The sequence below is a fragment of the Cetorhinus maximus genome, chromosome 6 (genome assembly GCF_964194155.1).
Source record: "Cetorhinus maximus chromosome 6, sCetMax3.hap1.1, whole genome shotgun sequence".
NCBI lineage: Eukaryota > Metazoa > Chordata > Chondrichthyes > Lamniformes > Cetorhinidae > Cetorhinus > Cetorhinus maximus.
The window spans coordinates 73,647,082-73,671,335 of NC_135884.1; the positions used below are offsets into that span (position 1 = coordinate 73,647,082).

At 43.0% G+C, this 24,254-nt stretch overlaps 1 protein-coding gene across 1 annotated transcript in view; it reads right to left on the reverse strand.

Annotated features, from left to right (window-relative positions):
* The window catches only part of rnf123 (ring finger protein 123), a 440,342-nt gene that overhangs the window by 188,917 nt on the left and 227,171 nt on the right, over positions 1–24,254 (reverse strand). Inside the window, exon 32 of the mRNA XM_078543856.1 lies at positions 2,843–2,982. Coding sequence (XP_078399982.1) covers positions 2,843–2,982 — 140 coding nt within the window. The remainder of the gene's footprint in view (positions 1–2,842; positions 2,983–24,254) is intronic.

Genomic DNA, 24,254 nt, shown 5'->3' on the forward strand with positions numbered 1-24,254 from the left:
TGCCCGTCGCCCGCATCCACACCAATCTGTGCTGACTCTCTTGTCTCCAACAAATGGAATGCACCCTGGCTCTCGCTCCACTCCACCATAAATGGCAAAGCCTTCAGCAACAGTGGGCCTACTCTTTAGAACTTGCTCCTTCAGATATGGTAGAAAGAGAGAAACTATTTCTGCTGGTTGGAGAGTCTAGGGCTTTGGTGCATTGTCTAAGAATTAGTGCCAGATCTTTCAGGAGTGAAATTGGAAAACATTTCTATGTATAGAGTGGTAGAACTCTCTTCTGCAAATGACAATTGATGCTCGATTACATGTTAATTTGAAATCTGAAATAATGATTGATAGATTTTCGTTAATCAAATGGTATTCAGTGATAGGGGGCAAAGGTAGGCATATGGAGTTAGATCAGCCATGACCTGATTGAATGGTGGACCAGGCTTGAGGGGATAAATGGCTTTCTCCTGTTCCTATTTTCCTGCATGCTCCACCTGTCAGAAGTATACTTTAGGTCATGTCTCCCATCATTGCTCAACCACTTTCCTCTTCTGTAAAGCATCGTGGGACATTTTCTTTGTTAAAGATGCCATATAAAGGCAAGGTGCCCTTTCTGTTGTTGAGCTGTACAGGCTAGTGTATTGCATAGGGGAATTGTATGGAATAAATAACATGATAAGCAGAGGGTTAATATACTCCACAGTGGGCTGCACAAAGGAAACGCATGGTCTGAGCAGTAGGCCAGTTGAGGAAGAAACCTGGACTGAGCAGTGGGCTGCACAGGCCAGTGTATTGCATAGGGGAACTGTATGGAATAAATAAAATGATAAACAGTGGGTTAATACACTTCACAGTGGGCTGCATAAAGGAAACGCATGGACTGAGCAGTAGGCCATTTGAGGAAGATACCTGGACTGAGCAGTAGGTCGCTCATGGAAGAAACCTGGACTGAGCAGTAGGTTGCTCGAGGAAGAAACCTGGACTGAGCAGTAGGCCGCTCAAGGAAGATACCTGGACTGAGCAGTAGGTTGCTCGAGGAAGAAACTTGGACCGAGCAGTAGGCCACTCTAGGAAGATACCTAGACCGAGCAGTAGGCCACTCTAGGAAGATACCTGGACCGAGCAGTAGGCCACTCTAGGAAGATACCTGGACCGAGCAGTAGGCCTCTCTAGGAAGATACCTGGACCGAGCAGTAGGCCTCTCTAGGAAGATAACTGGACCGAGCAGTAGGCCACTCTAGGAAGATACCTGGACCGAGCAGTAGGCCACTCTAGGAAGATACCTGGACCAAGCAGTAGGCCACTCTAGGAAGATACCTGGACCAAGCAGTAGGCCACTCTAGGAAGATGCCTGGACCGAGCAGTAGGCCACTCGAGGAAGATACCTGGACCAAGCAGTAGGCCACTCTAGGAAGATACCTGGACCGAGCAGTAGGCCACTCTAGGAAGAAACCTGGACTGGCAGTCGGCTGCCCGAGGAAGATACCTGGACTGAGCAATAAGCTGCATGGTTGAGCGTAAGCCAAACTAAATTATGCAGAGAGATGTACAGCCTGTGCATCGCACAGGAAGTGTGGACATTGGTTAAGTAAAGCGCTCTGCTCCAATTTTCTCCTTATACTCCAATTACTATTAGCAGAGGAAATCCCATTCATTCTTTGTGCAAGAACTTGATCATGGAGTGTTCGGTACATTTCTATCATCAAAAACGTAACAGCTAAGCTCGATCCTGAGTCTACATGTGGAGAGACTGCTAGATCGTGAATAGGAGCAGAGATAGAGACTGTGTTTCATCCTCCCAAAACCCTACCCTCAAGGCTGGGGCGCCAAACTGAATTGTTGCACCCCTAATGTCACCCAATTGGCTCGTTCGGCACAGGCCAGTGATTAAGGCTCAGATTTTCTTGTACTGCTCAGTGCCAAAGCAAATGGTGTATTTAACCAATTAGAGAATGGTGAGGGGGAAAAAAAAGCAATTGATCAGAGTGAACGTCATAGATCTCAGAATCATACCAGAAACCTACTTAAAAGCATGCAGCACTTGAGGCTGGGTAATTCAATGTTATAGATATATATGTGCTGAGTAATGTGTACTTTTAGAAGGAACAATAGAAGATGTCTTCACTTATGAGATTTTCCCATCTCATATTTTATTTATGCTCAGTCTGAATGCACAGGATGGAATTAGAGTGAAGAAGGTGATTGTTTACTAAAAGCAGATCTGTAAATAAGAAACAGATGATGTGATTTAGCAAGGCGGCCCAGCAAATATTCACAGGAGTGACTGGTTCCCAAGCCTTCATCAATATTGTATTTCTAATAACCTTGAAATACACATTCCATTGGCTTCAGTAAGGATCATTTACCACATCAAAATTACATCCGGTAAATGCCGGGGCCTGTTGATTCCCAAATCACATTCGGTAAACGCCAGACTCTGTTGATTCTCACAGCACATTTGGCAAACATCAGTATTTGCCGATTCCCACATCACAGAAGACAAGCAATTTTATTTAAATAAGAACAGTTATTTGGTGGAGGTTGGGCAGTGATGGTGAAGGGGAAAGAGAAGCAATTTTGATTAGTACTGTTTTCTCCAGAAAGAAACATCTTGCAAAGAAACTGAAAGAAATAAATCTTATGCTGTAACAACCATGAAGGTTCAAAAAGGTTAAACAAATGAGGAGCAGCATGACATATTAGGTAAGGCACCATTCTCTCATATCCAGAGCAGCTTGTTGTTTGCAAGGTTATAAGGCTTTGCAGAACATTTTGTGCTTCTTTGCTCTGAAATGTTGGCAGAATGGGCAAGAGGATTGGAATTTACTGTGGAGTTGCCCCAGGTCCTTACCTCCTGGATCATACCAATGAACTCTGAGAAGGCCCAGTTCAGCTGGTTGAGCACACTATTCAGAAAACTTGCTGCCATTTCAGAATCAGAGCGAAGCAGGTCTGCCATGTGTTGCTGCAGGAGAGTAGAAGGACAAGGTTCTGAGAGGGAGAAAAGCAATGTAGATAGTTAATAGAAATTTACTGAGATTACAAGCATTAGAGGAGTCAAGATCAATGACAATGGTCTATGCGTCAAGCCCCTCAAAGGAGAAATCACTGACCAGATGGATGCAGCCTGATGGACAGTGGTTTCCTGAGTTTCCCATATCATTCCCCCCTCCAGACAAACATTATTCTATTTAAAGGTGGACCATGGGATGGGGCCAAGAGTCTGCTCCTTCTGCAAGACATGGATGAGTTTCAGCAACAGATAATCTGAAACAGGGAAGAGGTGAACAATGTTAGTGGCAGTGGTTTTTGTACTGAGAGGATACAAGTCAGAAACTCAGCTCAGAGTTGAAGAGAACGAAGTTACCAACGCTCTGGTTCAACCTGAGACAGTGACTGGGAGAGGATGGAATCAATGGCAAGGGCCAAAGACAATAGCTTCGGTCTTCCCAATACTTAGCTGCAACCATTGACGACTGGATATCCAACAAGCATTCTAACAGCAGAAAGGCAATGACATTGTAAACTGTGTCCTCTGGTCAGGCACTGTACTTGTTCATGCTATTTTAATGATTTATGGGTCTGGACCTCCAAGTTCCACTGCACCTCCACTGTTTCTAGCTTTAGACCATTTGGAAAGCACCCTGTTGTTTCCTTTTGCGGATGACCTCACATTTGCCTGCACTGAAATCCATCTGCCACAGTTTTACCCATTCACTTAATCTACCAATATCTCCATGTAATTTTATGCTTCCATCAACACTGCTTGCAAGACTGTCCACATTGTGTTGTCAGCATTTAGGATATATGGTTCTCTATTCCATCATCTCAGTTGTTAATAAATACAGTGAATAGTTGATGCCCCAACACAGATCCTTGCAAGACACCGCTTGTCACATGCTACCAATAAGAGTACATGCCCATCATCACTTTTCTCTGTCTCCTTCCTCCCACTCAGTCAATTTCCAAACCATGTCAATAATTTGCCTTCAATTCCAAAAACTTCAATTTTAGCTAATAGTCTCTTATGGGGGACCTCTGGAAATCCATATAAATAATATCCATAGAAATTATCCTATCCACTACTTTCATCACTTCTTCAAAAAATTCAAATCAGGTTTATCAGGAATGACCTATCCTTTACAAATCCATGCTGGCGCTCTCTGATCAGCTGAAAATTTTTTAAGGTGCTCAGTCACCCCATCCTTAATTATAGGCTCTACTAATTTCCTGACAACAGATGTTAGGCTGATAGATGTTTTATTCCCTGGTTCCCTCTCTCGTCTTTCTTAAATAGTGGAGTGATATGTGCAATTTTTCAATCTAAAGTAATTGAGAAGAAGTTTGGAAGTTTATAGTTAGGGCATTTGCCTTGTTTTCACCTACTTCCTTTAAAACCCTGGGATGGAAACCATCTGGCCCTTACGACTTTTCACTCTTTAGTGCCATTACTTTCATTATTGTTAATTTGCTTACATTAATTTTCAAGAGTCCCTGGCTCTCATTCAATAATAGTTTCCTTAGGATGTCCGACATGCGGACCTCTTACTCTACTGTAAATAGTGAAGCCAAGTAATTATTCAGCATGTCCATTTCCTTATTTTCAGTCACAATGTCATCTTTATCAGCTTTCAATGGGGCCACATTACTCCTGAATTCCTCCTTTTCCTGAAATAATTCTAAAAAGCTTTTGTGATAATTTTAATATCCCTTGCAAGTTTCTTTATATACTCCCTTTTTGTGACTCTTATTGTTTTATCACTTTCTGCTGTTCTTTGTAACTTACCCATTCGCCAGGATCTGTGCTATTTTTGAATATTTGTATTTTCTTTTAGTTTTACATTATCTCTCATCTCTTTAGTTATCCATGCCTGCCTTTTTTTGGCATGTAGAACTCTTGCTCCTTGTAGACATAAAATAGTTTGTGTCACATTAAATTCAATTTTGAACAGCTCCCACTGATCTTCTGTTATTTGACCCATTAACAGATTTGTCCAACAAAGGCCTATATTCACTGGAGCTCATAAGTATGAGACACGATCACATTAAACCTATAAGACTCTTAGAGGGCTTGACTGGCTAAGTGTTTGAAGACTATTTCCCCTGGCTGGAGAGTCTAGAATTAAAGGTTATTGTCTCAGGATAAAAGGTCAGCCATTTAGAACTGATATGAGGAGAAAGTTCTTCACTCAGAGAATTGTGAATCTTTGGAATTTTCTACCCCAGAAGACTGTAGATGCTCAAGGCTGAGATCAATAGATTTTTGTGCATTAAGGGAATCAAGGGATATGGGTCCAGGATGAGGAAATGGAGTTGATGTTGAGGTTCAGCTACTATCTCATGAAATGGTGGAGCAGGTTTGAGGGGCTGTATACTTTACTCCTGCTCCTATTTCTTATATTTTTACGGTCAAGATTAGAATCAAGAGTGACATAAGGAGAGCAAGGCGTAAGATAATAGATTGGAAAACAGCAAATTATGAAGAAAGGAAGGTGGAACTAAAGAAGGTAAACTTGGAGAAAATATGAAAAACAAAGAGACAGGAAACCCAGAGGGAAACCTTTAAAATCATAATCAATAGAGTTAGAGAAATGTTCTGCTAAAAGCCAATAACAAGCAGCTAATTATGAGGCACTGTGCACGAATAACAAACTAAAGGGAACACTGAATCTAAAAAGGCCTATCAGATGTACTTAGATACTTAAGAAAACAAAGACAAAAGGGAACACTAAGAACTTGAGAAAATAAAAAGAAAACATCAGGACGGCAAAGAGAAATTAGACAATCAAATTATGAAGGAATATAAAAAGAAACAATGAAGTGTTCTTACATTTTAAAAAATGGAAAATTAAAGTACAGATAGGGCCACTAATGGAGGAACAAAATAAACTCAGTTAATGACAGAGAAATGGCAGAATTATTGAATAACTACACCTCAATTTTGAATGGAGGTAGGAAAATAAACACTTATGCTTAGAAAGAATATTAATACAGTTAGAATAGTAAGGGAAAAAGTAATTGTCAACCTCGCAAAACTAAAACAGAATAAAACTCCATATCTATGGTACACACCCATATAGACTCAAGGAAACTAAGGAGGAGATAGCAAAGGCGCTAGTTTATATATACAAAAATTTTGGTGGACAGCTAATGTTGTTCCTATATACCTAAAAGGGAAATGAACAAAACCTGGGAACTATAGACCAGTCAACTAAATATCAATGATAGGAAAGATACTGAAATCTAGTCTCTCTGTTCCTACATCTTTAGAACTTGTGCCCTTTATTTTATCTTGGGTCTCCTCGTTCTCCCTAGTAAAAGAAATGACAGAAAGTCATCCAGAGACAGAAAATATGACAAAAACATATCCGCACAGATTCTGAACGGCTTAAATAACCTGATAAAATTATTTGAATAGATAATGAAAAATGTAAATTAGGTTAATGCAGTTGATGACATATATATAGATTTTCAAAAGGCCTTTGATAAGGTACTACACAGTAGGATCATGCCAAAGATTGGGGCATGTGAAGCTAAGAACAAGGAGCTGAAGGAGCAAATTGGCTAAAAATAGAAAGCAGGGAATAGGAGTAAAGGGTGGTTACGCAGATCAGGAACCACTGTCAATCATAATTTAAATTAATGATTTAGATTTAGCAATAAGTAACTATCAACATTTTCAGATGATACCAGACTGAGGGTTACAGCTAACACTGAGGAAGAATGCAACATAATAGATAAAGATGCCAGAAAACCTGCAGACTAGGCAGTTCAGTGACAAATGAACTTTAACACAGAAAAATGTGAGATGATGCATTTTGGTAAGAAAAACAGAGACATCACATACACCTTAGAAAATAAGAAATTGAATGGGGGAGCAAAGGGATCTAGGGATAAATGTGAATGAGTATTTAAAAACAGAATCACAGGTCAGTAAAGCAATTAAGCATATAAATATTACAAGGGTAGTAAGAGGAGCAGTGGAGCCAATTAGGGGTCAAAGGGGGCATATGTGCATGGCGGCAGAGAGCATGGCTGAGTACTAAATTAGTATTTTGCACCTGCCTTAACCAAGGGAGATGCTGCCAAAGTCATAGTAAAAGAGGAGGTAGTTGAGATACTGGATGGGCTAAAAATTGATAAAGAGATATTAAAAAGGCTGCCGGTAGTTAGAGGTGATATGTCACCAGGACCAAATGGGATGCATCTAAAGGTACTGAGGGACTAAAGGTGGAAATTATGGAGGCACTGGCGATAATCTTCCAACCCTCCTTAGATACAGGGATAGAGGTAGAGGATTGGAAAATTATGATACGAATGGATAATCACAAATGTTACACCATCGTTCACAAAAGAGCATAATGAACTACAGGCCTGGCAGTTTAACCTCTGTGGTGGGAAAACTTTTAGAGACAATAATCCAGGACAAAGTTAAGTCACTTGGACAAATGTGGATTAATTCTGGAAAACCTTCATGAATTTATTAAATGCAAATTGTGCTCAACTAACTTGGTTGAGTTTTTTGATGAGGTCACAATGATGGTTGGTGAGAATAATGTTGTTGATGTGGTGTATATCCAAAAGTTAAGTGCCACATAATAGATTTGCTAGCAAAGTAGAAGCCAATGGAATAAAAGGAAGTATATTAGGATGGATATGAAGTTGGCGGAGTGACAGGAAATAGAGTACTGGCGAATTGTTGTTTTTGGGACTGAAGGAAGGTATACAGTGGGGTTCCCCAGGGGTCAGTTCTAGAGCCCCGCTTTTCCTAACATATATTAAATACCTAGACTTCGGTGCACATGGCACAATTCCAAAATTTGCAGATGACACAAAACTTAGTGATAAACTTCAAGACGAATAGACAGGCTGGTAGAAAGGGCAGACACATGGCAGATGAAATTTAATCAAGTAGTGTAAAGTGGTACATTTTGGTAGGGAGGATGAGGAGGCACAAGATAAAATAAAGGGCACAAATTCTAAAGAGGATGTAGGAACAGAGAGACCTGGAGGTATATGTCATAAATCTTTGAAGGTGGCAGGGCAAGCTGAATAAATGGTTATAAAGGCATATGGGATCCCAGGTTTTATAAATAAAGGTATAGAATACAAAAGCAAGTTAGTTATGATGAACTTTTATATAACACTGGTTCAGCCTCAACTGGTGTATTGCGTCCAATTCTGGGCACCACACTTTCGGAATGATGTGAAGGTATTGGAGAGGGTACAGAAAAGATTTATGAGAATGGTTCCGGGGATTAGAGACTTCAACATGCAACTATCTTTATATAGCACCTTTAACGCAATAAATTGTCCCAAGGCGCTTTACAGAAGCATTATAAAACAAAATATGAGACCAAGTCACAGGAAGGGATATTAGGTCAGATGACCAAAAGCTTGGTCAGAGATAGGTTTTAAGGAATGTCTTAAAGGACAAAAGCAAGGTAGAAGGGCTGAGAAGTGTCGGGAACGGTGTTCCAGAGCTGGGGGCCCAGGCAACTGAAGGCAAGGCTACCAATGCTGGAGCTATTAAAATTGGGGATGCACAAGTGGACTGAATTTGAGGTGGTCAGATGTCTTGGTGGGTCTGGGGCTGGAGGGATATTACAGAGAAAGGGAGGGCATAGGCAAGGAGGGATTTGAAAACAAGGTTGAGAATTTTAAAATCAAGATATTGCTTGACCAGGAGCCAATGTAGGTCAGTGAGCACAGGGGAGAGAGGGACAGGACTTGCAACGAGTTAAGACACGAGCAGCAGAGTTTACAGACAGCAGAATGCAGGTGACCAGCCAGAAATGTGTTGGAATAGTAAAGTCTAGAGGTAATAATGGCATGAATGAGGGTTTAAGCAGATGAGTGAAGGCAGGCAATGTAAGGGGTGGAAAAAGGAGGTCTTGGTGATGGAATGGATATCAAATGTAACAGCAAGGTTACAAACAAACTAGCTTAATCTCAGGCTGTTACCAGGGAGAGGGATGGAGTCAGTAGCTAGGGAATAGAGTGTGCAGCAGGGGCCAAAAACATTGGCTTCAGTCTCCCGAACATTTAATTTCTGCTCACCTGGTACAGGATATCAGACAAGAAGCCTTGTAATTTAGCACAGTGGGAGAGTTGAGAGGGCTGGTAGTGAGGTATTGCTTAGTTTCATTAGTTTACCTGCGAAAACCAACATTGTTCTTTCAGGTGCAGCACGTAGATGCAAAATAGGTGGGGGGCCAAGGATAGGTAGCCAGGGATGCCCTCATCCCATGAACAAACAAGAAAATAATCCTTGGGAGGCACCAGAGGTAATGGTACAGGAGCAGGAAGAGAAGCAATTGCAAGTGGCTTTCTGGCTACAATTAGACTGATAAGAGTGGGATCAGGTGAGAGCAGTCCCACCGAGCTGGATGGCAGCGGTAAGGTTTCGGAGGAGGATGAGTCGTCAACCACGTCAAAGGCTGAAGACAGGTTGAGGAGGAGGTTTGTCACAGTCGCAAAGGATGTCATTTGTGACTTTGATCAGAACCTTTTCAGGATGTGAGAGCAGCAGAAATCTGACTGGACGGAATCAAAGATGGAGTTCCAGGGATGGTGGAAACAGATTTGAAGGTGACAACATGCTCAAGGACTTTGGAGAAGAAAGGAAGGTCGGAGATGGGATGATAGTTTGAAAGGGTTGTTTGCAAGTGGTCATGAGTTGTTTTTTTTGAGAAGATGGCTGCTCACAGCAGATTTAAAGAAGAGGGACAACACCTGAAGACAGAACAGTTTACATTCTCGGCTAACATGGATACCAGGAGGGGAAGTTGGGTGATCAGCAATTTAGTGGGAATAGGATCGAGGCAACAGTGAGTGAGTCTCATGGATAAGATAAGCTCAGAGTGCGCACAAAGAGAGATAGGAGAGAAAATAAAGGTGAGTTCAGGGCTTGGGCAGAGGGGAGCATTAATGCAAGTTTGTCCACGTTGGATCCCATATTGGAAGGGAAGGATGGGGCAGAGGCAGCCAATCAGATTGTCTTGATCTTAGTGACAAAGTCATCCATTAGCTCCTCGCATTTATTGTTGGAGGGGAGGTGGACAGGACAGAGGAAGGATATTTAAGATGGTCTGCAGTGGAGAAAGGAAGCCTGGAATTATCTTTGCATTCCAGGATGATCTGATCGGAGCAGATTTAGCAGGCAAGATCAGGACCAAATAGTGTTTTATTTGGTCCAGCCGGATCTGGCGACAGGGGTTGTTCTCATTTGTGAACTGAAGATTAAGAAGAGATTTGATCAAAGTGTTCAAAGTAGATAGGAAGAAACTGTCCCCACTGGTGCAAGGGTGGAGAAGCAAGGACGTTGATTTAAGATGAAATGGCAAAAGTGATGGCAACATGAGGAAAAATGTTTTTTACGTAATGTGTGATTAGGATATGTAATTCATTGCCTGGTGGGGTAGTGGAGGCAGATGCAATCGTGGCTTTCAAAATAGAATTAGATAAGCACCTGAAGAGACAAGATTTTTAGGGCTACAGGGTAAAGGTGGGTAATGGGCCTATGCGAGTTGTTCAAGTGGAGAGCCTCCTTCTGTGCCATAACCATTCTGTGATTCGATTACACGATTCAAGGAGATAAGTGGGAATGGGGTGAGAGAACAGGAGGCTGAAACAAGAAGGGGATTGCTTAGGATTTGGGTTAGAGGGAAAGGGAAGTGGGATGCGGGATGCATGGGTAACACAGAGGGAAGCCATGGGCTTGATTCCACAGGAGTAATGCCCGAGCTGAGGCAGTGGCAGGAGAGAAGGTAGGCAGATCAATAACACAAGTTGGAGGTAGCGGTCATGGAGTAGCTAGACATTTAAAGACAAAAGTTGGCATAGCATGGAAAAGGGAAGATAGTATATTGGATACTGATCGCAAAGAGCCTTTGATGTGGGAAGCCTCATTGAGATATTAAAGTGGGCTCTAATTACATTGTGCTGAAATCTCTTGGTGCAATGATGTCTTGACTGAGGAAGGTATGAAAGTGGGCTCTGATGACTAGGTGCAGATAAATTGATTTCACCACTCCAAAAACACTGTTTTTTGAAAACAATATTTACAATCACATTTGTTTTTATTTTTCCACGGGATGTGGGCATCGCTGGCTAGGCCAGCGTTTATTGCCCATCCCTAATTGCCCTTGAGAAGGTGGTGGTGTGCCCTCTGAACAGGTCTTCATAAATAACACACATTCACATGGGGTGCTTTGTGATGCTGTCAAGCTTCTTGAATGTTGTTGCAGCTGCACTCGTCCAGGCAAGTGGAGAGTATTCCATCACACTCCTGACTTGTACCTTGTAGATGGTGGGCGTCACCACAATTGGGGAGTCAGGAGGTGAGTAACTCACCACAGGATTCCTAGCCTCTGACCTGCTCTTGTAGCCACAGTATTTATACGGCTGGTGCGGTTAAATTTCTGGTCAATAGTAACCCCCAGGATGTTGATAGTGGGGATTCAGCAATGATAATGCCATTGAATGTCAAGGGGAGATTCTCTCTTGTCAGAGATGGTCATTGCCTGTCACATGTATGATGCTGAATGTTACTTGCCACATATCATTCCAAGCCTGAATATTGCCCAGGTCTTGCTGCATACTGGCATGTACTGCTTCAGTATCTAAGGAGTTGCGAATGGAACTGAACACTGTCCAATCATCAATGAGCATCCTCACTTCAGACCTTTTGATAGAGGGAAGGTATTTGATGAAGCAGCTGAAAATGGTTGGGCCTAGGACACTACCCTGAAGAACTCCTGCAGCAATGTCCTGAAGTTGAGATGATTGGTCTCCGACAATCACAGCCATGCTCCTTTGTGCTAGGTATGCCTCCAACCAGTGGAGAGCTTGCCCCCCCGCTGCCGATTACCACTGACTTCAATATTACAAGGACTCCTTGATGTTGTACTCAGTCAAATACTACCTTGATGTTAAGGGCAGTCACTCTCACCTCACCTTTGCAGTTCAGCTCATTTGTTCTTGTTTGGACCAAGGCTCTAATAAAGTCAGAAGCCGAATGCTTCTGATGGAACCCAAACTGACCATCAGCTAGCAGGTTATTGCTGAGTTAAGTGTTGCTTAATAGCGGTATCAACAACACCTTCCATTATTTTGCTGATGACAGAGTAGAGTGATGGAGCAATAACTGGCTGGACTGAATTTGTCCTGATTTTTGTGGATAGCACAAGACTAGGCAATTTTCTATATCGCTGGGTAGATGCCATTGTTGTAGCTATGCTGGAATAGCTTAGTTTAGGGATGGGTTAACTCTGGAGCACAAGTCTTTAGTGCTACAGCTGAGATGTTGTCAGGGTCCATAATCTTTGCTGTGTCTAGCACCTTCAGTAATTTCTCAACATCACACAGGTGAATAGAATTGGTTGAAGTCTGGCACCTGTAATCCTGGGGACCTCAGATGGAGGGTGGAATGGATGGTGATGGTACTGACAGGACATATCCAAGGATGGTGATGGAGCAGTCTGCGACATCGGCTGAAAGGTATGATTAGTTGAGTACGACTATGTCAGTCTGATCCTTGACTAGTCTGTGAGATAGCTCTCCTAACTTTGGTACAAGTTCTTAGCTGTTAGTGAGGATGAATTTGCAGGGTTGGCATGGAAGGGTGGGTCCTTATTTAACTTTCCTGTAGCAGTTTGATAAACTGAGTGGCTCAATAGGCCATTTAAGAGTCAACCACATTGTGGATCTGGAGTCACATGTAGTCCAGACCAGGTAGGGACTGCATTTGTGAACCAGGTGGGTTGTGACAATCCAGTAGCTCAGCTGCATAGCCCAGCCCTGCAGTGCCTATAACCTAGAAAGACATGACTAGAAATGTTGTGGGCACACCATTACCTCCTTGTCATGTGCTATGCTGATTTAGGCACATATCTCTGTAAACTGTGGAATTCCCTGCCCAACACCATTGTGAGAGCCCCATTACTGCAAGGATTGTAGAGGTTCAGTGAAAAGGTCCACCGTCACTTTCTTAGGGCGTCTAGGGCTGAGCAACAATCTTGGCCTTGCCAGGATCTCTCTCACCTTGTGAACAAGAAAGAAAAATTTTGCAATTGCACTGCTATACAGGAGCCTGGGCAATAACACTTGATCTATGTTAAATCTGCTACCCAAACTCTCCATCAGAGAAGCTCTGTACCGAAGAGAGGAGCTTCGCAATATTTACCTGATGTCCTTGTCGACACTTTTCTATGTGGTAACATACATGAAGAAAGATGGATAACCTGGTTTGGAAAGGTTGTTGAAGAGTACAATGTAGGGGTGATTTAGTTTAATGGACTAAAAATGACTCCGAGGGGTGCTCTCAGTGAGGATTGCACAGTTTAATGCCACGTGACAATGGTCTGCATAGCAACAAGCATCAGGTGGGTTACATTTCCAGAAGAAATTATCAGCAACATTGTGAAGGTAAGAAGCTGGAGCATGATGCTGTATTTCACAGGCACTGCACAAATTCTTGCTGATGGTTAGTTTCGAGTCAAGGTCGTAGTTATGAGGAATATAATGCTGCATTAAAATAACGTCCCTTTACAGTCAGCAAGTGGGATGATTCCAACAGGAATTGCACACATTGGCTGAATCCCATGTATTTTAGTTAAGCACACAGCCCCCATCATTGAGCAGCATCTTTTGATGAGCACAGCACATTGAAAATATTAACGGCACTGCTCTTTTCACCATCTGTGAGCAGAAACCAGTGATTCTGACTCACTGACACACTATTGAAACCCACAATGCATGCAAAATTCCAAAATGATATTGCATGCAAATAGGAAACAGAGGCTTTTAAAATGACTGACTGCAGCTTTACTGTGCTCACTGGACAGATGCCTCACCTGCTGAGGTTCCAAATCCCATAAAACAAAGGTTTGCCTTTCAGGTGGAGCAGTAGTAGGGGACTAACAGTTGGGAGCAATGCCACTGAGTTAAGTAAGGGGAAATAAATCAACTGTATTGATTGCTGATCAATGAGCCCTACAGGGGGGGCCCCGGAGTGGCGGGGGGATAGACTTGCACTCATGTAGAGATGTTTCTCAGAAACATTCCAAAACTGCCCTTGAATGAATTACATCGTAATTACTTATGTCGGCAAACATGGCAGGCATTTTAAAAAATATTATTCATTGGATTTAGGCACTGCTAGCAAGGCCAACTTTTATTGCCCATCCCTACTTGGCTCTTAACTGAGTGGCTTGCTAGGCCATTTTAGAAGGCAGTTATGACTCAAACACATTGTTGTGAATCTGGAGTCATAAGTATGCCAGGCTAGACAAGGATGGAAGATTTTCTTCCCTAAAATGAATCAGATGCTTTTTTTTTTGGCAATCTGGTTGTTGTGTGGTCACTTTCACTGACACTAGCTTTTTATTCCAGGTTTTTAAAAATGTTATCGACTGAATTTAAATTCTCCAGCTGCCTTAGTGGCATCGAAATGCATGCCTCTGGATTGATCACTATGCTACCATTCCCCTGATCTAACTTAAGTAGATGAAGTATGTTGAGCAGAACATTGGAAAACCTGCCTCAAAAATTACCGTTAGACCTTAAAAGCCCAACCTGATTAGATTGACAGGACCTTGATATACAAGCTCATCTGATAGACGACATTGCCAAAAGTGCAGCACTCCAACAGTACTACACTGAAGTGGACGTCCATTGTTAAAAAAATTTATTCATTCATGGGATGTGGGTGTCCCTGGCTAGGCCCATTCATTGCCCTTCCCTAACTGTCCTTGAAAAGGTAGTGGTGAGCTGCATTCTTGAAACACTGCAGTCCAGGTGGTGTGTGTGATGTTGCAGTCCAGATGGTGTGTGTGATGTTGCAGTCCAGGTGGTGTGTGTGATGTTACATGTTCAAATCCTAATCATCCAACAACAGGACCGGGCTAAGACGGGATGCTTTCCCCTCGCCACTATTAAATATCCCATGGTCATCAACGTCTAGATTTGACCATGAAGGACAATGAGCACATGACATAGGGGGACCGTTTCACATAAAAAGTCTTCAGGCAAAGGAGAGAAAATTGATTAAGAAATGCTGAAAGCTGGCAGAAAACAGAGTATGCATAAATAGGTCTTTTACTGATAGGCAGGATGTGATGAGTGGCGTCCCGCAAGGATCTGTGCTGGGGCCTCAGTTTTTTTACGATTTACATCAATGACTTAGATGAGGGGAGTGAAGGGATGGTAGCTAATTTTGCAGGTGACAAAGATAGGTATGAAATTATGTTGTGAAGAGGACGTAAGGATGTTGTAGATGGATATAGATAGGTTGAGTGAGTGGGAAAAAATTGACAGATGAAGTATAATTTGGGAAAATGTGAAGTTGTTCACATGTGAAGTTGGCAGAAAGAATAAAAAAGCAGAGTATTACTTAAACGGAGAATGGCTGCAAAATTCCGAGGTGCAGAGTTATCTAGGTGTTCTAGTGCATGAGTCACAAAAAGTTAGTATACAGGTACAGCAAGTAATTAAGAAGGCTATCCTTTATTATGAGAGGAATTGAACATAAAAGTAAGGATGTTATGCTTCAGTTATATAGGGCATTGGTGAGACCACATCTCAAATAGTGTGCGCAGTTTTGGTCTCCTTATTTAAGGAAGGATGTAAATGCATTGGAGGTGGTTCAGAGGAGATTTACTAGATTGTTATCTGGAATGAGTGGGTTGTCTTATGAGGAAAGGTTAGACAGACTGGGCTCGTTTCCACTGGAGTTTAGCAGAGTGAGCGGTGACTTGACTGAAGTATATAAAATCCTGAACAGTATTGACCAGGTGGATGTGGAAAGGATGTTCCGTCTTGTGGGTGAGTCCAGAACTAGGGGGCACTGTTTTAAAATTAGGGGGCGCCCTTTTAGGATGGAGATGAGGAGAAACTTTTTCTCTGAAGGTTGTGCGACATTGGAACACACTGCCCCCAAAGGTGGAGTCATTGAATATTTTTAGGGCAGAGGTAGATAGATTCCTTTGCCTAACAAGAATCTAAGGCTATCGGAGGTAGATGGGAACGTGGAATTCAAAACACAAACAGATCAGCCATGACCTTATTGAATGGCGCAGCAGGCCTGAGGGGCTGAATGGCCTACTTCTGCTCCTATTTCGTATATGATCATATGAATTAGGAGCAAGAGGAGGCCACTCGGCCCTCAAGCCTGCTCCGCCATTCAATAAGATCATGGCTGATCTGAATGTAACCACAACCCCACATTCCTGCCTACCCCCATAACCTTTTGCCCCCTTGTTAATCAAGAATCTAACTAGCTCTGCCTTAAAAATATTCAAAGACTTTGCTTCCGAAGCCTTTTGCAGAAGAGTTCCAAAGACTCACAACCCTTTAAAAAAAAATTCTCCTCATCTCTGTTTAAATGAGTGACCCCTAGTTCTAGATTCTCCCACAAGAGGAAACATCCCCTCCACATCCACCCGTCCATTCCTGATATTAGCCGAATAAACCATCTCTGAACTGCTTCTAACGCATTTACATCTTTCTTTAAATAAGGAGACCAGTACAATGCTCCAGATGTGATCTCACCAATGCCCTGCAAAATTGAATCAAAACCTCCCTACTTTTGTAATCAATTCCCCTCACAATAAATGATAACATTCTATTTGCTTTCCTAATTACCTGCGGTACCTACACACTAATCTTTTGTGATTCATGTACTAGGACACCCAGATCCCTCCGAATCTCCGAGCTCTGCAATCTCTTACCAGTTAGATAATAAACTTTTTTATTCTTCCTGCCAAAATGAATGATTTCACATTTGCCCGCATTATACTCCATTTGCTAGATCTTTGCCCACCCACTTTACCTATGTCACTTTGTTCATATGTAAAAGAAATCTACAGCTCCTCTATTCAGGGGAAGGTGTAACCTTTCTGCTGATTCAAAGAAAAGCTTCAGGCAGATGGAATGGGATTTAGCTCACTGAGTCTCATGGTGGTAATTTGTACCACTCAGAATATTGACCTCCAAAAACTGAGTTCAAAACCAGGCTTATATACTATTGTGGCATCATACTGGCAGGGCAGGAAAATCCCCAAAAACAGCCTGAGGTTCTCTTCACACTTTAGCTCAGGTCAAGTCAGAGAATACTGTTCCTTTGAGACTTTTTGATATCACAATATTCATCATGCAAATGCAACTTTTGAAAGTCCAGAAAGGGTAAGTAAATAATACTATGGTCTCAATCAAAAACTAAACAGTTAGAACATTAAGATAACGTGAAAAAAGAAACAATTCTGATCTGAACACACAAGGGTCCATGATGTCAGACTAGGTACAGAAGGTAAGGTGGGTCCATATTTGATGAACAAGCCAAACATTAAGCGAAACCTTACCTAGGTAGAAATGTAGAAGACTATTAATTGCTGGAACAGTCAATCAATCAAAGATGAACAATATACAATGGTGCTGTCATTGCAATACGAACAAAGAAGGACAAAGGCAGCAGACACATGGGAATACCACCACCTGCAAACTTCCCTCCAAACCACACAACATTCTGACTTGGAAGCGTTTATTGCCATTCCTTCACTTCCATTGGATCAAAACCATGGAACTCCTTCCCTAACAGCACTGTGGGTGTATCTACATCACATGGTCTGCAACAATTCAAGAAGGTGGCTCATCACCTTCTCCAGGCAATTAGTGATGAGCAAATAAATGCTGGACTCACCAGCAATGCCCAACATCCCAAGAATGAATTAAAAAAAGCCGAGTGGTACAGCCCCATTTTAACCCAAATGTTTTCCAAGGCTACGTTCTTACATGTTAATAGCCAGTCTGCTATCACTACTTTAAATGGCAACCAGTGAGAATCCAATCTACAGAGCAGAGAGGCAAACAGGGGAGGCAGCAAGGAAAGATATACACTCAATCAAAAACTAGGAACTGACAAATATTCTGGAATCTTCTGGAATATATGCAAAATAAGGAGATAGCAACTCAGAAAAATAAAACTAAAAACAGTGCCATTATTCTCCAGCACCACTCAAGATCACAGAGAATCAAAAAACAGCAAGAAACATGCACACGCCTACCTACACTAGCCAGGGAGAATCAGGAGCCTGCGCCTCTGCACACATCAATACCAACCGGGGAGAGTCAGGAGCCTGAGGCCTCCTCACACACCTACAACAGCCAGGGAAAGTCAGGAGCTTGTGGCCTCTGCAAACACCTACACAAACCTAGTCAGGGGCCTGAGGTCTTCTCACACATCTGCAAAGTCCGCCTTACTAACGTCTGGGGGCTAGTGCCAAAATTGGGAGAGCTGTCTCACAGACTAGTCAAGCAACAGCCTGACATAGTCATCTCATGGAATGATACCTTACAGATAACGTCCCAGACTCCACCATGACCATCCCTGGGTATGTCCTGCCCCACCAGCAGGGCAGAGGTGGCAGCACAGTGGTATACAGTCGGGAGGGAGTTGTCCTGGGAGTCCTCAACATCGACTCCAGACCCCATGAAATCCTATGGCATCAGGTCATACATGAGCAAGGAAACCTCCTGCTGATTACCACGTACTGCCCTCCCTCAGCTGATGAATAAGTGCTCCTCCATGTTGAACACCACTTGGAGGAAGCACTGAGGGTGGCAAGGATGCAGAATGTACTCTGGGTAGGGGACTTCAAAGTCCATCACCGGGAGTGACTCAGGAGCACCACTATTGATCGAGCGGCTGAGTCCTAAAGGACATAGCTACTAGACAGGGTCTGCAGCAGGTGGTGATGGAGCCAACAAGAGGGAAAAACACACTTGACCTCATCCTCACTAACCTGCCTGCCGCAGATGCATCTGTCCGTGACAGTATCGGTAGGAGTGACCACTGCACAGTCATTGTGGAGACAAAAGTCCCGCCTTCAGATTGAGGATAGCCTCCATTGTGTTGTGTGGCATTACCACCGTGCTAAATGGGATATATTTCGAACATATTTAGCAACTCAAGACTGGGCATCCACGAGGTGCTATGGGCCATCAGCAGCTGAGAACTGTACTCAAACACACCCTGTAACCTCATGGCCCAGCACATCCACCACCCTGCCATTACCATCAAGCCAGGGATCAACCCTGGTTCAATGAAGAGTGCAGGAGGGCATGCCAGGAACAGCACCAGGCATACCTAAAAATGAGGTGTCAACCTGGTGAAGCTATTACACAGGACTACTTGTGTGCCAAACAGCCTAAGCAGCAAGTGATAGACAGAGCTAAGCGATCCTACAACCAATGGATCAGTTCTAAACTCTGCAGTGCTGACCACATCCAGTCGTGAATGGCGGTGGACAATTAAACAACTCACTGGAGGAGCAGGCTCCACAAATATCCCCATCCTCAATGATGGAGGAGCCCAGCACATTAGTGCAAAAGATAAGGCTGAAGCATTCACAACAATCTTCAGCCAAGTGCCGAGTGGATGATCTATCTCGGCCTCCTCTGGAGGTCCCCAACAATCTTCAGCCAATTCGATTCACTCCATGTGATAGCAAGAAATGGCTGAAGGCACTGGATACTGCAAAGGCTATGGGCCCTGACAATATTCCGGCAATTGTACTGAAGACTTGTGCTACAGAACTTGCCTTGCCCTTAGCCAAGCTGTTCCAGTACAGCTACAACACTGGCATCTACCCGGTTATGTGGAAAATTGCCCAGGTATGTCCTGTACACAAAAATTAGGACAAGTCCAACCCGGCCAATTACCGCCCCATCTGTCTAATCTCGATCATCAGTAAAGTAATGGAAGGGGACATCAACAGTGCTATCAAGCAGCACTTGCTTAGCAATAACCTGCTCACTGATGCCCAGTTTGGGTTCCACCAGGGCCACTCAGCTTCTGACCTTATTACAGCCTTTGTTCAAACTCCACACCTGCCTGGATGAGTGCAGTTCTCACGACACTCAAGAAGCTGGACACCATCCAGGACAAAGCAGCCCGCTTGATAGGCACCACATCCACAAACATTCACTCCCTCCACCACCCGATGCGCACCACAAGATGCACTGCAGGAATTCACCAAGGCTGCTTAGGCAGCACCTTCCAAGCCCATGACCACTACCATCTAGAAGGACAAGGGCAGTAGATAGATGGGAACACCACCACTTAGAGGTTCCCCTCCAAGTAACTCACCATCCTGAATTGGAAATATATTGCTGTTCCTTCACTGTCGCTGAGTCAAAATCCTGGAACTCCCTCCCTAACAGCACTATGGGTGTACCTATGCCACATGGACTGCAGCAGTTCAAGAAGGCAGCTCATTACCACCTTCTCAAGGGCAACTAGGGATAGGTAATAAATGCTGGCCCAGCCTGTGAAGCCCACATCCCATGAATGAATAAAAAAATAAACACAAAATGAGTTCGCTTTTAAAACTGAGTGGTCACTACTTTCAATCTGAGCCAGGATGTTTGCACTGTTGCCCTCTGCTTTTCACTTTGTAAACTTTGACCATTTTGGTGATACAGACCTTACCTGCATTGGTACAAGTCCTGCTCAGAATTGAAGTGTCGTCAATTCTGTCTGAATAGCGATCAAGTTCTGCCAAAGCAACTCTTAAGGCTGAACTCAAAAGAGCTGAAGCTTTGACAAAATGGTGTTAACTGACACCAAAACAGTGCAAGTAACAGGTTTCCAATGGACTATCCCAGGCTTTGCTCACTTAAAAATAAAGGCTTTGGGGTAGTGACATGCAAAAATTCATCTCCATAAAATAAAAACTTGACACCAATCAACACATAGAAAATAAGCCTGGTTACTTTGATGTAGGCAGAGCTTTTCACTTTACCTGGGAGAGAAGGCACTAGTCCCTGTTGAATGAGCTGACGGAAGTAATGCTTTGGCTATTGCCTCAACATGCTGTGGCCCGTCGATCCACGATGAACTTACCAGTTTGCCTCTGCCATTTTCTTGTCCAAAAATTTGAAACACCCTGACATAACTCTGGATACATCTTGAATGTTGATTGATGCCTAAGATTTCCCCAGTCTATTTTTGTCATTCAAGCTGCTAAAGATTAATCTCCAACATCCAACTCACTCATGATACCAGCCCTACTCCCAACTCCCTTTCCTCTCCAAAGTCCTTGAACCTTTTCCTGACTCCCAAATCTATGTCCATCTTTCCTTCAACTCCATGTTCGAGCTCATCCAATCAGGTTTCTGCCCTTACCACAACACTGAAACACCCTTATCAATCACAAATGGCAGCCTAAATGATGGCAACCATGGTAAAATATCCTTTCTCATCCTTCCAGACTTGTCTGCAGCTGTTGGCAGGGTTGGCTACACTACCCTCGTGCAACTGCTGCCCTTGTTCTATGGTTACCTACCCAGTCATAGCCAGAGAAATATTAGCAATGGCTCCTGCTCTGTTACCTCTGTCCCATAGCATCTTTCCTTGGTTCCCCCCTCCCATTTCTCATTTACATGATGTACAGTGATATCATCTGAAAACACAAATCTTATCCAACATTCAGCATTGGATGAGCAGAAATTTCCTCCAATATTAGGAATATTGAAGCCATTATCTTCACCCCCCACCACAAATTCTATTCCCCAGTCACTAATTTCATCCGCATCCCTGGCCAGCGTTTCTAGCTGAACCGAGCTCTTCACAATCTCTGCTGACCTCTTGACTCTGAGCTGAGCTTCTGATGTATTATCTTCTTGTCGTCATCTACCTTCCAACTAAGACCACCTACTTCCAACTCTGGAATATCACCTGTTTCTGCCTCAGCTCACCTGCTGCTCAAGCCCTCATGCTTTTGATACCTCCAAACCAACTATTACAAGGCTGTGGCCAATAAAAACTCTGCTGCATGTATCCTAACCAAAGTCCCATTCACTCATCACCCCTGAACTCACTGAAGTACGCTGGTTCCCACTCCAGCAATACTTCAATTTTAAAATTCTCACCCTTTTGTTCAAATCCCTCCATGGTCTCATGTCTCCTTATCTCTGTAACCTCTTCCAGCTCTGCAACCCTGCAAAAACTCTGTGTTCCTCCAATTCTGGCCTCTTTTGCATCCACGATTTCCTTTGCCCCACCACTAACAACTGTGCCTTCAACTGTCTAGGCCCTAAGCTCTGGAAATGCCCCTTTAAATGCCTCCAACTTTCCATCCTCGTTTAAGACACTCAAAGTTTACCTTTTTGACCAAACTTTTGATCATCTCTCTTGGTATCTCATGTGACTCTACGTCAAGTTGTTTCTGATGACGGCCCTGTGAAGCTCCTTGGAGTGTTTTAGGCACTATTAAAGGCACTATGTAAATACAACTTGTTGATGTTGGCTAATGCTCAAAAATTTGAAAGGAAAAGGACTGAGTTTTTAAATTCATCCAACTTAACAAAGCTTTCCATCATTAAAATCTCATATTACATGCACTGGTTGCATGGATTCTTAGCTGCAAGCAAACATTTTCTCAACAGCTTTAGTCCTGACACTGATAATAGCAGTACTGTGCAAGAGGAAATGAAAGCTGCAATTATCCTGCCCTTTTATACAGATGCAAATGATTTGTATGAACAATGCAAAAGTATCAGTACAACTCAGACTGCAAGGCTTGTGCCCATGCCTTGCCTCTCCACTCCCAGCCTCCATTCAACACCAACTTAAATTTTCACTATCAGTAAACCATAGCCTAAATGGTCATCGCTTGAAAAGCCACAGTAGGATGTTTGGACTAATTCTGGGCATGGAGTGCAAGTGAAATAAAAGATTGCGTTACCTGTTTGCTAAAGCCCTGTTGCTGTACATTGGCCCATTCCTGTAGCTAACTGGGAATCCTGTTGGCCAAAATCAATATAATATAATTGGTTGCAATGCCTTTCCGAAAATGTTTATCACCAAATGCATTGCAGTTGATAAAATGATGACACAGCTGATCAATGCCAATCATTTCAGTTGCCTTTCCTGTGATAAGCCTCATACTGGACCATCTGGTTCTAACCCAAGAATTGCCTGGCACCCACAACCCTTAACAGGGTGCCACAATCCTCCCTGAAAGCTGCTGATAACTGTGCATGTGAAATGAAGAGTCCTCAAATCTTCAAGCTATTCTGAGCAATGAGTGCTTGGGTTGGAGAAGGCTGCAGGCTGCTCACTACAATGACAAGATAATCTAGTTGCAGCTCCTTTGGGGTCACTCAGTGTGAAGAGCACTACGTCAAGTTCAGGCATTCAACCCACTGCAGGTTTCACTTAACTCCCGATCAGCAAAATTTAACAACCCAATGGCACGGCACAAACTTGGGAGCACACTGCACTGACTGTCAAGTGCTGCCACATTTTTCGTGCGTGAAATACCTGTGTAGATTCCAATGACTTTACTTTATGTGCCTATTAGTGCAAACTGATGTAGAGTTGCTGACTTGACCTGCAGCCATCGATGCATTCACCAATTTATTTTTGCCGCCATCTTTGTGTTCAAAGTGAGAGATGCCAATGGAAATAAAACACTGTAGCATCAAGAATCATCATCTAGCATTATCAGGTCACATACAACGTAGTTACATGCAGAAAAAGCTAGCTTCACACTGTCCAATTCAACACAAGAGGTTATGTAAAGAACTAATTAGATACGGAGTAGGGCTCCACCTAAACTGCTGCATCAAGAACTCCCCAATCAGGTGAAGTTTCTGTTAGACACAGGGTAAAACTGCCTCTATTCTGTCCCCAACATATACCCAAAATTAAATCAAAAAAGAATACCCACTACAACCATATAACATATGCATTTTTCAAACCTTTTGTGACCTCCAGAAATAAATCTGATAATTTAGCGCCAAAGTATAACAGCACAGGGAGGTACAGAATGAAAAAAGATTATTCAAGCCCATTCTTCCCATTAGACCACATACAATTGCACTGTGAAGGAGTCTCGCCAATTTAACTGTGAGGTAGTGCAGTGACCATAGGTCGAGTTTCCAGGAAGAGAGAGCTCTGTGGTATTTCTCTCTGATTCTTAAAGATAATCTAGTGAAACCAGTTCACTTTATCAGGCACATTTCACAAACAAGGTAATATGCAGTTTTGCTCTATGGACGACAGGGTGTGTTGCCTCCCCCTCAACCCATTCGAAACATTCTTCTGCATGACCCTTCAAATTGTAGGGGAAAAAAGCTTCAACCTCATCAATCTGAGCAGGCGGGGGAGTGAATCTGCATGCTGAGGTGTGAAACAATGGTATACCATGAAGCACCACTGTAGACAGTGAACCAAATTGGTGTAGTTTATGAGATTTAAA